Here is a 13138-nt window from a genome sequence, read left to right as displayed (position 1 = left end):
GATGCACATCCGACGTCGTGAACACGATGTGTGGCGGCGTGTTTTTGGGCCCCAACCGACGGCGGGGTAGTAATCCCGCGGGTGAGCACTTGATATACGCCTCCGATTTCGCCCCCGTCCCTTACTCCCGAAACCACCCTTATTCGTCACACCTAGGTGAAATTCGCGGCTCGCTTCTCGGATTCGCACAAAAGAATCGAACAGCGCACGTTGTCAATGCCGCAGAGCTCCTTGCCGCGTACCGTTGATATATTGTCGCCAAACAATGTTCAATTAACGAGTAACTTCGTTTATACCTTTTGTTACATCATTCACCAGGTGTTTTCGCCCTTTCCAGTTTCTACCATTTCTTTCTCCTTCTCCTACCCCCCTCTCTATCCCTCTCATTCCTTTTTTTCTCTATTTTCCTCCATCTCTCTAGGTCTCTTAATTTCTCTATTTTACACATGACATTCGTGTGTGTTGGAAAACTTGTTTTTGTCAAAAAAATATGATATTTAACGATGAGATGGCACGATGAAGTATAAGAATTATTTTGAAAACGTGTTTCATATGGTTTTGAACCATAAACGATTACAAATCGATACCAGGTTCGCAAAATTCCTATACAAACATGTTTGAAAATAAACACAAATGTTTTATAGAATTCGAGTGAATCATAGATACAATATTATAATGAATCTACCTTATGGTATATCTGTTACTGAACTTTAATGGCTTATTTTTATTATAGATGATGTTTATGAATAATATATGGGATGTAATTTCATATTACTCAGCAATCTACGTTATTAAATAACATTATTGAATAAATATTCGTTAGCTTTATAAAGTCCTGCAATATATATTTTACAAGAAAAACTTCACGACAGTAGTTTTCACGATCGTTTTTGCAAGGGGAAAACTTGTTTTACTTCGTTAATTGAAAAAACGATAACAACTTAATAATGCAGTTGGATCGAGGCTGGATGGAAAATATCTTAGAGTAGGTAGAATACTTAAAGTTCTGTTGAAAAATCCTTTCAAAGAAAAAAAACTCTGTCCACATTTTATTTTTAAATATTTTTTCGTGTACTATAAATATATATACTTTATTATTACTTATCATTAGTTTTGACGGTGCCGCAATGAGCAATATTTATTACAATCCGAGATCTGAAAAAAAATTTAATCACAGGGCATTCCCGAGTTTAATTTGGTTATAAAGATATAAGTTTTTGATTCCGAGTTTTGGTTATCCCGCATTGCTCACCTATTCTACTTCGCCCTTTGGGTTTTTTTTCTTTTGGCACCAGAACTGAAATTTTTCACCGCCAATGGATTCGTCTACGGATGATTACGTGGCCACAAACACTGGAAGGTAATAAATAATATTTCATGGCCAAAACAAACGGAAATTCTCTTCTCCCATAACACAATACCCTCTTCTGCAATAATAATAATAATTTCATCTCAGCCAAATAATTCATATTTATTTAACAATAATAAATAGTATTAAGCAACTTAAAAGTTCGCTACATCTGCTATTCTCAGAGTATGATTTAAATGCCCACTCTTAGTAAAATATTTTAAGAAGATGTTATAGAAGCAACATTAATGGATCGATTCAAATATTATTGAGTTAAAGTTTCAATTTTTACACTCAACACTTTTTAACACTTTTTATTAATTTAACTAAATTAATATATATATATATAAATTATCATATATTTATTAAAAATATTCTTCTTTTTTTTTTCAATGCACGAATGGATTGCTTTTTTCTCCAGTTTAAATTTAAAATTGTATAACTATTGTTGTAACTAATTTGATAATGATAAAAATGATTTATGTTGACACCATATTTTTGTTTTTTAATATATTATGACGATAAATGTATAATTTACTTTTGATTTGGACATTACATTAAATAATTGAAATAAAACAAATTAGTGCTTAGGATTTATACTTAACTTTAATGAAATAACAACATTAACCATTTTTTTTAAAAGAAATAACTTTTTTACATTCATCTGACAGACAAAACTAATGGAAAAATATGGGGATATTTCAAAAAATTTCACTAATAAAATTAAATACTTTTTTCTGCTGTAAAATTAATTTTTTTTTTTAAAATATTTTTCAAAAATGTCTAATATAATGCTCCATTTAAAATGTCTTACCATTTATATTGATTGAAATATTTTACCTAGAATTGGTGTAGTACTCGTACTAGTTTATGGTAAATTAAATATGTTGGGTATTTGACCGAAGAAAAATTAATTAAGTCTATACAAATTGTGTATTTTCTCTAATTATTTATTGTTGTGTTATTGCAATTTTCACTAAAGATTGAAACAATGATTTAAAATGTTTATAATTTTCTTAGAACTTCCTAAAGAATCAGTTATTTCCGAGAAACATAAGTTAATGTAATGATTTCACCTCAGTGAAAACGCATTTATATTTAAATATACATCGATCACAAATTATCAACGCGTGTTCGCTCGTTAAAGAATCGTAAATATCTTACTAGTTATTTTGACAGGACAATATAAATCTCTTTGATGTTGAGGAAAAGTTTTAATTTTTCATTTGCAAGTTTCGTATACTTGTGTTATCATTTTTTTTTCATTACCGTAATAGTGTTACATTTTCGTAAAGAATCGGTGTATGTAACGTATACTTATCGTAAACCAAAAAGAACGTATACTCCTTACATTTGTACCAAAGTTTTTTTACAACGTTAAGTAAAATATAAGTTTGATTGTGTAAAACTATGTTTAAATAATAATGCTAAAAACCTTCAACTCCATAACAATATTGTGTTTATGTATAAAAAAAATAATAATTATTTTGTGTTTAGTGTTATTGAAAAGATATTTTAAGGTTTAAATATTAAATTATGCTTGAAGGTAAAATTATACAAGTAAGGATTAAAGCAATATCAGTAAAAAAGCACATGACGTAATGTGAGTCTGTAACATTATCATTTTATTTTATTTTAAAATCCAACTATCTTTTTGATGATTGGTATATTCATAACGTAAATTGAAACGAATATTTTTTTTTATGTATTTTATTAAAAAAGTAGGAATATTACAGATTTTTATACACAATTTAATTGATTAGTCAAAAGCAACAACTATGTAATCAATTTATCACTTTGAGGAAAATCCAAAAATCTTTTAATGTATAATACTTGAAGATCACTGGATATTTTAAGCTAGTAACATCCTATTTTAATAAATAAATTACCTATTTAGTTGCATATGGTACACAATCGTATTTTTTTTTTTTTTATTAATATTTTACACATATATTATATCTTATACAACAAACAAGTGCAGACAGATGTATCGATCAAAATTACAATAAATTATTGAGATAATTTTATTTGAATAATATATTTTTAAAGGTATAATTGTAGTATATGTCTTAAGTGTAAATGTTGATAGTTCGTTATGTCAATAAGTATAATGTATATGTAGTTTTTATAATTTACTAATATATTTTCTAAACTTCTTGATTATGTTATACTGTATCGGAGTTGTTGCAGTCATAATTTTATTTTTCCAAACAAAACAAACTTATGATGATAAATCACTTTCAAGCTGTGTGATAATGATCAACGTTGGTATAGAAATGAATCATATTCATCGAATAAAGGTGGGGCGGGGGCTGAAGGCATTAAACATAATTGTAAAATCAACAAATCTGTTTTTGTCACTTAAAATAATTGAAGCGGCGTAAATCCAAATACGATTGGAAGATGTTTACAGATGTATATATATGTGTTTGCATTGTTGATCACGATGACCATCATATGCGATATTTCCTTTACTGTTGCCACCAATGATGTTACGTTGTGCCTACGCGTAAAATCAGTGATGCTATTTTTTACGTACTTGAACGTCCATTACGTTTGTATATACGCTTTATTGTGATTTGTACTCTGCGCATTTGACATTTTCTCTGAGTATCTTTTATTCCCCATTAGAATATTTGTCGTAGGGGCAAATATCCTCCACGTAGTACCGTTGAACTGAAATCGATTTAATACGTTTTTCAATTTTTAGACGAATACAGTAACGCATGTTTTTATTCTCTCTCTTTTCCTCCTTTCTTATTCACTGAGAATTTCCGTATGTTCATGCATCTTCGAAGACTAACGTACATACAAAGTCAATTTTTTTTTTTTTACTGAAATGTCACAATTACGGTATTCCGAACACGAATTTGGAATCGACGTAGCCATCAATACGTGTTTTCGATTTTCTAAAAAAAAAAAAAAACGTATTTTTCGATCGTTACTTGCATACAAAATAACGGCTCAGAAATTAGGTCTGTTGTATGCAATGAGGCCTAAAATATTATTATGAATTAATTTGTATCAATTTTAAATAAAAATATTTTATACATTTAAAAGAAAAACTTTATATTTTTTTAATTGAATCATGTTAAAATTGATTTCAAAAAATTTAAATGGTAGTTGTAAATATTTATTTAAAATTTAAAACCGATGTATTCAGAAATAAATAATTGTACTATGTAGTATAAAAACTATAATACAATAATTTGTACATTTCAAATCAACCTAATTTTATAGCGATTTGTGTGTACATGAACATATTATTTATATAATTAAAATCTAGTTGGAAATCAGATCTTTCCAATTTTTGTAAAACTGATTTAGGTTCTAATGAAAAATAACTGAAAAATTATAATCAAATTAGGTAAGTCGTTTCGATAAGACGTGTACTTCGTACCGGCTATATTAACTTGAAAGTTCTAAAATTTTACTCATTAGGCCTTAGTAGTAATATCGCATAATTTATTTTAGAACATTTCCCTTGATCAATTTAGCTGATTTTTTTATGAATATTTTCGATATTATATTTTATAAAAAAGGGTTATAGTAGTCTATTTGATCTTTAATAAATGATAATTTTTTAATAAAAAATTATTAGTAAAATTATTTCAAATATTTTTGTTTAAGGAATTATAATTAATAACTTTTTGGTGGACTTCGTTGTAGTTCATGAATTATTTTGAAAATTTGGTCTAATTTTAACTTCCTTCTTCCCAGATGTTTTTTTTTTCATATTTTTGTGCTCAATAAAAAAAAAATCCGTGAACACATGTGGTAAAAAAATATTTTTAATTTAGAATGTACCAATTATAAAGTACATAAAAATATAGTTATTTTAACTATATAAGAAAATCACAGTATAATATGTTGGAAGACTTATAAAATTTATTGCTAATAATTGAAATCTGAACAAATATATACTTATTTAGCATACGTATATGTTTATTTGCAAAACATAATGCATTTCATGACCGATAAAATTGATATAAATAGTAAGTGAATATTAAATATAGTCACCTATGTATTATATCTTAAACTTACATAATTACAGTGTATCCAATTTTTCTTGGAAATTTCATCGAAACGCTGATTAAACTTTTTGTTCACTTAGGGTTTGAGAAAGGAATGTTTTGTAATAATAATAATAACAACTTAGGTTCTAATTATAATTATATTAGATCAGGTTTCTTTATATTTTCAAAGTAAATTGTTTGGAATTTTGAACTCAAAAATGAATGAACTCTTAAAATAATTTCATCGGCTATAGGTGGCCGGTATTCATACTGAAAATTGATTCTGGTTATTTTTAATCGTAATTTATAATCTATATCTGTATCTATATATAAATATATACATATAAAAATCTCGTGTCAAGGTGTCTGTGACCATACTCCTCAAAAACGGTTTAACCAATTTTAATACAATTTTGTATATACATTTGGTAGGTTTTTATCTATTTTTATACTCCTAAGTGCTATTGTTTAATAAATCGTAGTTTAATTTAATAATTTTTGACCAGGTCGATAACAGCGCAATTGAAAATGAATTATTAAATGATACTATTAAAAAATTATTAAAAAACTATTAAAAACTATTTGAAAGCTATCAATTTTATTTTTGGTATTAAATAAGGGGTATTGCATAAATGTTAAACAACAAGATCCCGCAACAGGTGCCAAAACAATCAAGAATGGTAGTTCGAAGGATTATTATGCATATCAGTTGATGATTAGATGCGATCAGGACAACGTTATTCTACGATGTCATGAGCTTTGTCAACAATTCATGGTCGACATTTATGTAATGATAAAGAGCGAACAATTACAATACAATCAAAAAAAGCTACGGTGCGGAAGATTCTCTAAACAATTGTTAGACATCGATGATAGGAAAGTTACTACAGATGGAACGGAATGCATACAATTATTGACCGATTTCTGCACAATCATTGATTCGCAAGATACTCTCATTGACCAGATATTTCCCAATGTACACAGAAAAAACATAAATCATAAGTGGCTGACAGAAAGAGCAATTGTAGCAACAAAAAATGTGGACGTCAACGAATTGAATCTCAAGATACACATTTGTTACCTGGAGATTTGGTGTCATACAAATCTATTGATACAGTTTGCGATGCTACTGAAGCTGTAAATTATCCAATAGAGTTTTTAAACTCATTGGTTTTACCAGGCATGCCACCGCATAATTTACAATTGAAGGTTGGTTCGCCGGTTATTTTGCTTCGTAATTTGAACTCACCATGGTTGTGCAACGGCACGCGATTAGTCATTAAATATTAATGAAAAACGTGATCGAAGCCATCATTTTAAATGGCAAATACCAAGGTGAAAATATATTATTACCACGAATCCCTATTATACCCACAGATGTGTCAAAACAATTTAAACGCCTTCAATTTCCAATTTTTTTATTTTTTCTTTTATTTACTTATTATAAATATATATTTGACAGAATTACGTATTAAATATCATTTAAATTGATTTACCTATCTCCTGTAAGCTTATACTTGTGTTGGAGATAGAGAGTTACAAGATAATTCAGAAATCTTTGATCAAACGAGGTATTTGTGTAGGCTACAGGGGTATTATATAGCTCTGTTTTTCCTTCTATTTTCTATTTTGTTTATATAAGTTTTATATTTTCTACAACCCATAATGTCGCAAATTGTTGGTAAATTAATTTGAAAGTCAATACGTTTAGCTCATTATAGTTGAGTACTGTTGACCCCACTAAATTTTGTTTACCCAGACAAACTCTTATTATTTTATTTTGCTGCAGCTGTAGTGGTTTAATTACATTTGCAGTTGCACCACCCCAAATCTTAATACCATATTGGAGAACTGCTTGATAAAATGACATATATACTATTCTGATGAGGTGTTTTGGTAAAACTGAATAAAGTTTATAAAAATGATGTAATGATATATTACATAATACAATAATATGTAATTAAATTGGCATTTGCAATGACCATCAATTAGTCTTAAGACCAAACGATTTCTGTCTGTGCCTTAGATTTGAGCACATCATGTTTTTCACACGGATAGTTATACGTGGCGTGTTCTCCAACCATCCAGTTTGTCTGCGTTGGCGAAAGATGGGATAGCAAAAATTATTGTAAACTCTGTTGCATTAAGAGATTGGTATTGTTTTTTACTAATATTGTCATAATTAGCGATATATATATAAATAATTTTAAAGGATCAATTTTAATAAATTATTAAATTTTTAATTTATTTTTTATATATTTATTTTTTATATTTAGTTAATTTTTATATTTCATCACCGATCACAGCACATCTTTACACACTTATATTAAATTAGTTATTTTTTCTAGCAAAATATTATCTAGAAATAATTTATATGACTTAACAACATTTGTCGGGTCAATTTTTAATATATTTAAGTATGTATACCAAGACGAGTTAAATGTTTAAGTGATGTTCATGTAATTGTTATGCTGGAAGGCGTGTATCAGAATCTGTCTGTGACTTGTTTGGGTGATCTCTCCGTAAACAGAAGTCATTAGTAGTCGATATATTAAACGAAACTGGTTCGATCTCCATGGTTTCCAACATCTAGAAAATATATTCATGGAAATTAATCAGTGTTAGTAATATTGTTAGGGGTTAATTATATATTAAAGGTAGCAACTATAGAAACATATGGTGTTGTTACATGGTGAATAGTTACAGGTACTTTAACCCGTGATCACTCGCATGATGTACAAAATCATAGTTACTCGCACGCAAGATTATGATCCGCATTTAGTAAACTCATAAAATATATATATATATATATATATATATATATACAAAACTAATAAATTACAATTTAATTCAATGTTAATAATTATGTATTTATTATTATTAATAAATAATAATTAAATAATAAATAAATAAAAATATAAATATTTTTCATAAATTTTTAAAGTAAGTAAGATGAAATTTTTATTTATCTATCAATTTTACATATAAAAAAAAAAAAAAAAATAAAATAAAATACTGCATATTAGATTCTTCTTCTAACAAGTCAGCAATTTGATTTTCACTTATTCTAGCCATTTTTTGTTTTAAATTAAATTAAAACATTAATACATAAATCGAGTAAAATAAAAAAAAAAATAGTAATAAACGAGGTTTAAATAATACGTAGGTATGTTATTACACGCATGCGGAAATATAGACAACACAACAATTATCACTTATATGTCACCCGCCCAACTAATCGAAGTATGAAATAAACCAATTATTATTACTTAACTATTATTACTTCTTTATATAACCATTAAAGGTATGCTTTCTACCTACAGTGATAAACATAATAACTTTTCTATAAATAACGCAAATGTCTAATATGCGGAACACTGTTCCGCGTGCGAGTGAACACGGGTTAAATTATAAAGGACATTCGTTTCAAATATTCAAAATAGTGAAATCTTAGTCTGGCGTGATGGTTATGCAAAACACGTACGTAGGTGTCATTGGTAGTTAAACGTGTTTATTACAATTAAGCCGGCGCAGTGGTTATGCAATATAATTACGTCAGTGATGTCGGTTAAAAAATACGATCACAAATAATACAATACAATTATATTATAACAGTATAATATTACAAGAAATGTTATAATAATGAACAAAATGTTATTTGGTTATAATTAGTATTTCGATTCCTTGGAGAAAACACGTAATAACACATATACATACATCGTGATGATTCAACGTTTATTGAATATTGAACTCTAATTTTATGTTTAGTAAAAGAAACACTTAAATAATAGAATGGAAATTTTTAAAATTAAAATTTGTGTTAGTTTCTTTTAGGGATCATGAAAATTATTTCAATGAATTTGTAACCATCTACTTAACATTCTTATTTTCTTAAAATGCGTTTAGTATATTTAAATATTAAACAAAAAGGTACAAGTTTAGCCTTTAGCATAATAAATCTAAAACTGTTATTTATCTATTACCATTAATATAAGTATTTAATAAAAATTTAGGAAACGAATGTTATAAATAACCGTATTACAGTCTAAGTAACTAAAAGAATTTATGTTGACGGGAACTATAGGATATTATAATCATTGGAATAATTTGAATTTTATTATTCATTAAACGTGGTATTTATCTATGTATAAATGCAATTAATTTTTACGGTTAATAGTATTTTTGTTTAAAAATGTGTTTAATATATCTTTTAAGAATAATTTTAGGTAGGACAATACTATTCTTCTATTATCGTTTTGATAGTATTCTGTATTGTTTGTAATTAAAAAGATAAGTCGGAATAACTTAAGCGAAGCTAATTGAAGATAATTGAATAAAATATTTACTGAAAGTTAAATTGCATTTTTATTTAACAGAATTGCCATAAATACTGATATATTTGTATTACTTTGTATTACAGGATAGTATTCACGATGCATACAATCTAATATCAAATTACATTTAAGTGATTGGCGCAACAATGTTTTGGATCACTGTTATTTTACTGTTTACTTCGATTGGTAAGTTAACATTTTTACAATCATTTATGGCTTCTGCTCACTCACAGTGGTTGAAATAAAACTTCTCGTACCCGTTCAGTAGTGGGCTGCGTAATTAAAATATGTAATTTTTAAATATAAATATCTCTTAATTATCTGTATAACTTTTAGTAAATTAATGAGTTAATGTATTATTCAAGTTTAATGGTATACAATCTTTATCTAAAAAATATTATACAAGTTTTTTTAAACTTTAATAAGTTTAGTATTGGAGAATAAATTGAAATTAATAGGCATTTAAGGTGAGTTTATATACTCACTTATTTTTTTTATTTATAAAATTTATAACAGAACGTCTTTCTAGAAAAAGGTAAATATTACTCATATTTTATTCTTGCTTTTAATTTTACAATTATTTGTAGTTTATATTGTTTTTTTTTTTTTTTTTTTTTTTTAATAAAGTAAAATTATGGAATAAGCATTCTTTAATACTTCTAATTAAATTTAAATAGTTACAGACATTTATTGCAATGCAATTTCAATTGTTTTATACCTCCTTGGCTATAATACAATAAAACATTTATTACATAAATGATTTGACATATTTTTGAAGAAATATGTTTATTTTATGAGAGCCAAAATATAAATTTTTGACTTTTAATTTGAATTTTATAAGAGTTTGAAAAATATCAAAACACTATTGTTAATTCGAATTACAGTCAAAATTGTTTTTTGAAAAAGTGCAACCATATATAGAAAAATAGATCTTTATCTAATCTGTATTAGAATAATTAATCGAAGGTTCTAAAGTATGAATATTGTAGCCGGGTGTTTATTTTTAACTCTTTTAACTACGAAATATTACTAAAAACGAATCATATTATTTGATCAAAATAATATTTGATTAGATTAATTTATATTATAATTCTGAGGGAAAATTATCAGGATATTAATTTATTTTTTATTTATATTTGATAAGGCTTCAAATACAAAGTTCATTACCCTATGGTAGATAAAAAGATAAAAATTAGAAGAAAAAAGGCCGATTAATTATGATATAGGGATTGCAAAGGTGGTGTTAATGATTATATGATGTAATAGCAATAATGGTGTTTAAGGTTATTCTTTGAAGGGGTAAATCAAATATAACACAGTTGCAGAATTAAATTAGAGAGGATAGTTCTACTGTTTTAATGAAGTGTATGATGTTGGATCCCTGTCCGTGGCCGAAGGCTTCTTTAGGTGATGTTATGAGTTTTGACAATGATCTGGCGGAGTTAAAATTTGGGCACTCGAGGAATATGTGGTTGACCGAGAGAGTACATTGGCATGCATCACATAGTGGTGCAGGGTCTTTACTTAATAAGAAAGAGTGAATTAGCCTAGTGTGGCCTATGCACCTTCTGGTAATCATTACTTCATCTTATCTGTTGAAGTTATTGGTTTGTGATTTCGGCCATGTGTTGATGGAGGGTTTTATTCCGAAAAATTTGTTTGATGTTTGTTTTACCCGTTGGGATTGCCATAGGAAAGTGGAGCTTATTTTTTAGAACTTGGGTGATATCTTCATATAGTATAAGTTAATATATTCGGATGTGGGGGAGTGTTGCTGCTTTTGAGACAAGGTCATCAGCAATTTCGTTGCCCGGGATTCCGATGTGTGATGGGAACCACATTATTTTTATAGTTTTGTTGGAAGCGCGTATTTTGTTTTGAATACATTGGGCAATTTTACATTTTGTGTTTGTGTTCGATATAGCTGATATAGCGCTCATAGAATCGCTTAGTATGAGGATATTATTGTGAGTTATGAATAGAGAAGATGTTGATAGTGCTTCAAATATTGCTAGGAATTCTGCTGTGTAGATGCTCGAAAGTTGAGAAAGTTTGAACAAGATATTTTGTGACATATGTATGTTAGCGAAACCTGTTTGTTTTGAGGTTTTTGAGTCATCTGCATATATATGGTAAAAATTGTTGAAGTTATTATTTATTATTTCGTAGAACAAGTTGATGATTTATCTGTAAGGTGTACAGTTTTTGTCAAATTTTTTAAGTTCAGTGTTGACTTCAATAAGGTTATTATGACATGGGGGACATAGAGAGGGACTTTCAATAGGTCTTATGTTTTTGATAACGGATATTTATTCTAAAATCTCGTTTATTTTAACATAAAGTGATTTAAAATTATGAGTTCGGGGAGGTTTGATGACCATTTCTTTTAATTTGATTTGTGGTGTTGACATTTTTTTAGCTGCGTATTTAACGGAAAGGTATTTGCACCTAAATTCCAGTGGAAGGATGCTGGACTCATAATGCAGGCTGTTAATTGGGCTTGTTCTGAAAGCTCCTATAGGCAGGCTGATTCCAGCATTGTGTATAGGGTTAAGTAATTTAAGGGTGTTGGGAGTACTTGAGCCATAAATTGTGGAGCCGTAGTCAAGTGTTGATTTTATAATAGAATTAAAAAGGACGAGAAGGGTTTTGCGTTCAACTCCCTATTTGTAGTGGCTTATAATTTTATTTTTAAATTTGTTTTCAGCTGTTTTAGATGTGCAGTTCACTTTAGTTTGTGGTCAAAAGTTAGACCTAAGAGCAGTGGCGTAGCCAGGATTTTTAAATAGGGGGGGCTAACCACTTTTTTGGATAAGTAAGGTAAGAGAGGATATGAGAATTCACCCTTAACCCCCCCCCACCATCTACCACCAAGTTTCTAAACTTATTTCAAGCATTTTAGTATAGTTTTAAAAATATTTATTAATATAAAATTTATAATAATAATAATAATTTTGGTTTTAGTGTTCAGTCCCTTGCTCCACTCTGATAGCTGTATCCTCTTAGGCAAATTTCTGGCAAATTCAGTTATTATTTCACTTTCATCGAATTGCTCATTTTTTATTTATATAAGCCATAGCTAACCCATTCAGTCTATTTTCCGATATAGTGCTTATTAAAAAAATTGTTAAGTGATTAAGTGCTGAAAACGTTCTTTCCGGAGTGAAAGAGGTAACTGATAACGTGGCGAATAATTGTAAAAGTATTTTAATGTTATTTTAATGTAATCGAAGATTGGTGCGATGAGAGAGTGAATCAAGAGCAGAATTCGGTTTTGGAATAGTTTTTTGACTCTATTGTTGCCTCCATATGAACAGGTAAGCTCTGATTGTAGATGAAGTATCATCATGGAGATCTTGGACATATATTTTAGCAGCTTTTATAATATTTTTATCGTCATACATATTTAAATTGTCCGGAATAAGTCCTTCAAGTGGCAT

At 28.0% G+C, this 13138-nt stretch overlaps 1 protein-coding gene across 1 annotated transcript in view; it reads left to right on the top strand.

Moving 5' to 3' along the window:
• LOC112685731 (lachesin-like) overlaps nt 1–13138 on the top strand; it is a 149986-nt gene that overhangs the window by 18834 nt on the left and 118014 nt on the right. Inside the window, exon 2 of the mRNA XM_025557696.1 lies at nt 9785–9884. Within this exon, the coding sequence (XP_025413481.1) occupies nt 9845–9884 (40 nt within the window). The 5' untranslated portion in view covers nt 9785–9844. The remainder of the gene's footprint in view (nt 1–9784; nt 9885–13138) is intronic.

The sequence above is a fragment of the Sipha flava genome, unplaced genomic scaffold (genome assembly GCF_003268045.1).
Source record: "Sipha flava isolate LNK unplaced genomic scaffold, YSA_version1 289_pilon_pilon, whole genome shotgun sequence".
Taxonomy (NCBI): Eukaryota; Metazoa; Arthropoda; class Insecta; order Hemiptera; family Aphididae; genus Sipha; species Sipha flava.
This window is presented reverse-complemented; position numbering and strand designations above follow the sequence as displayed.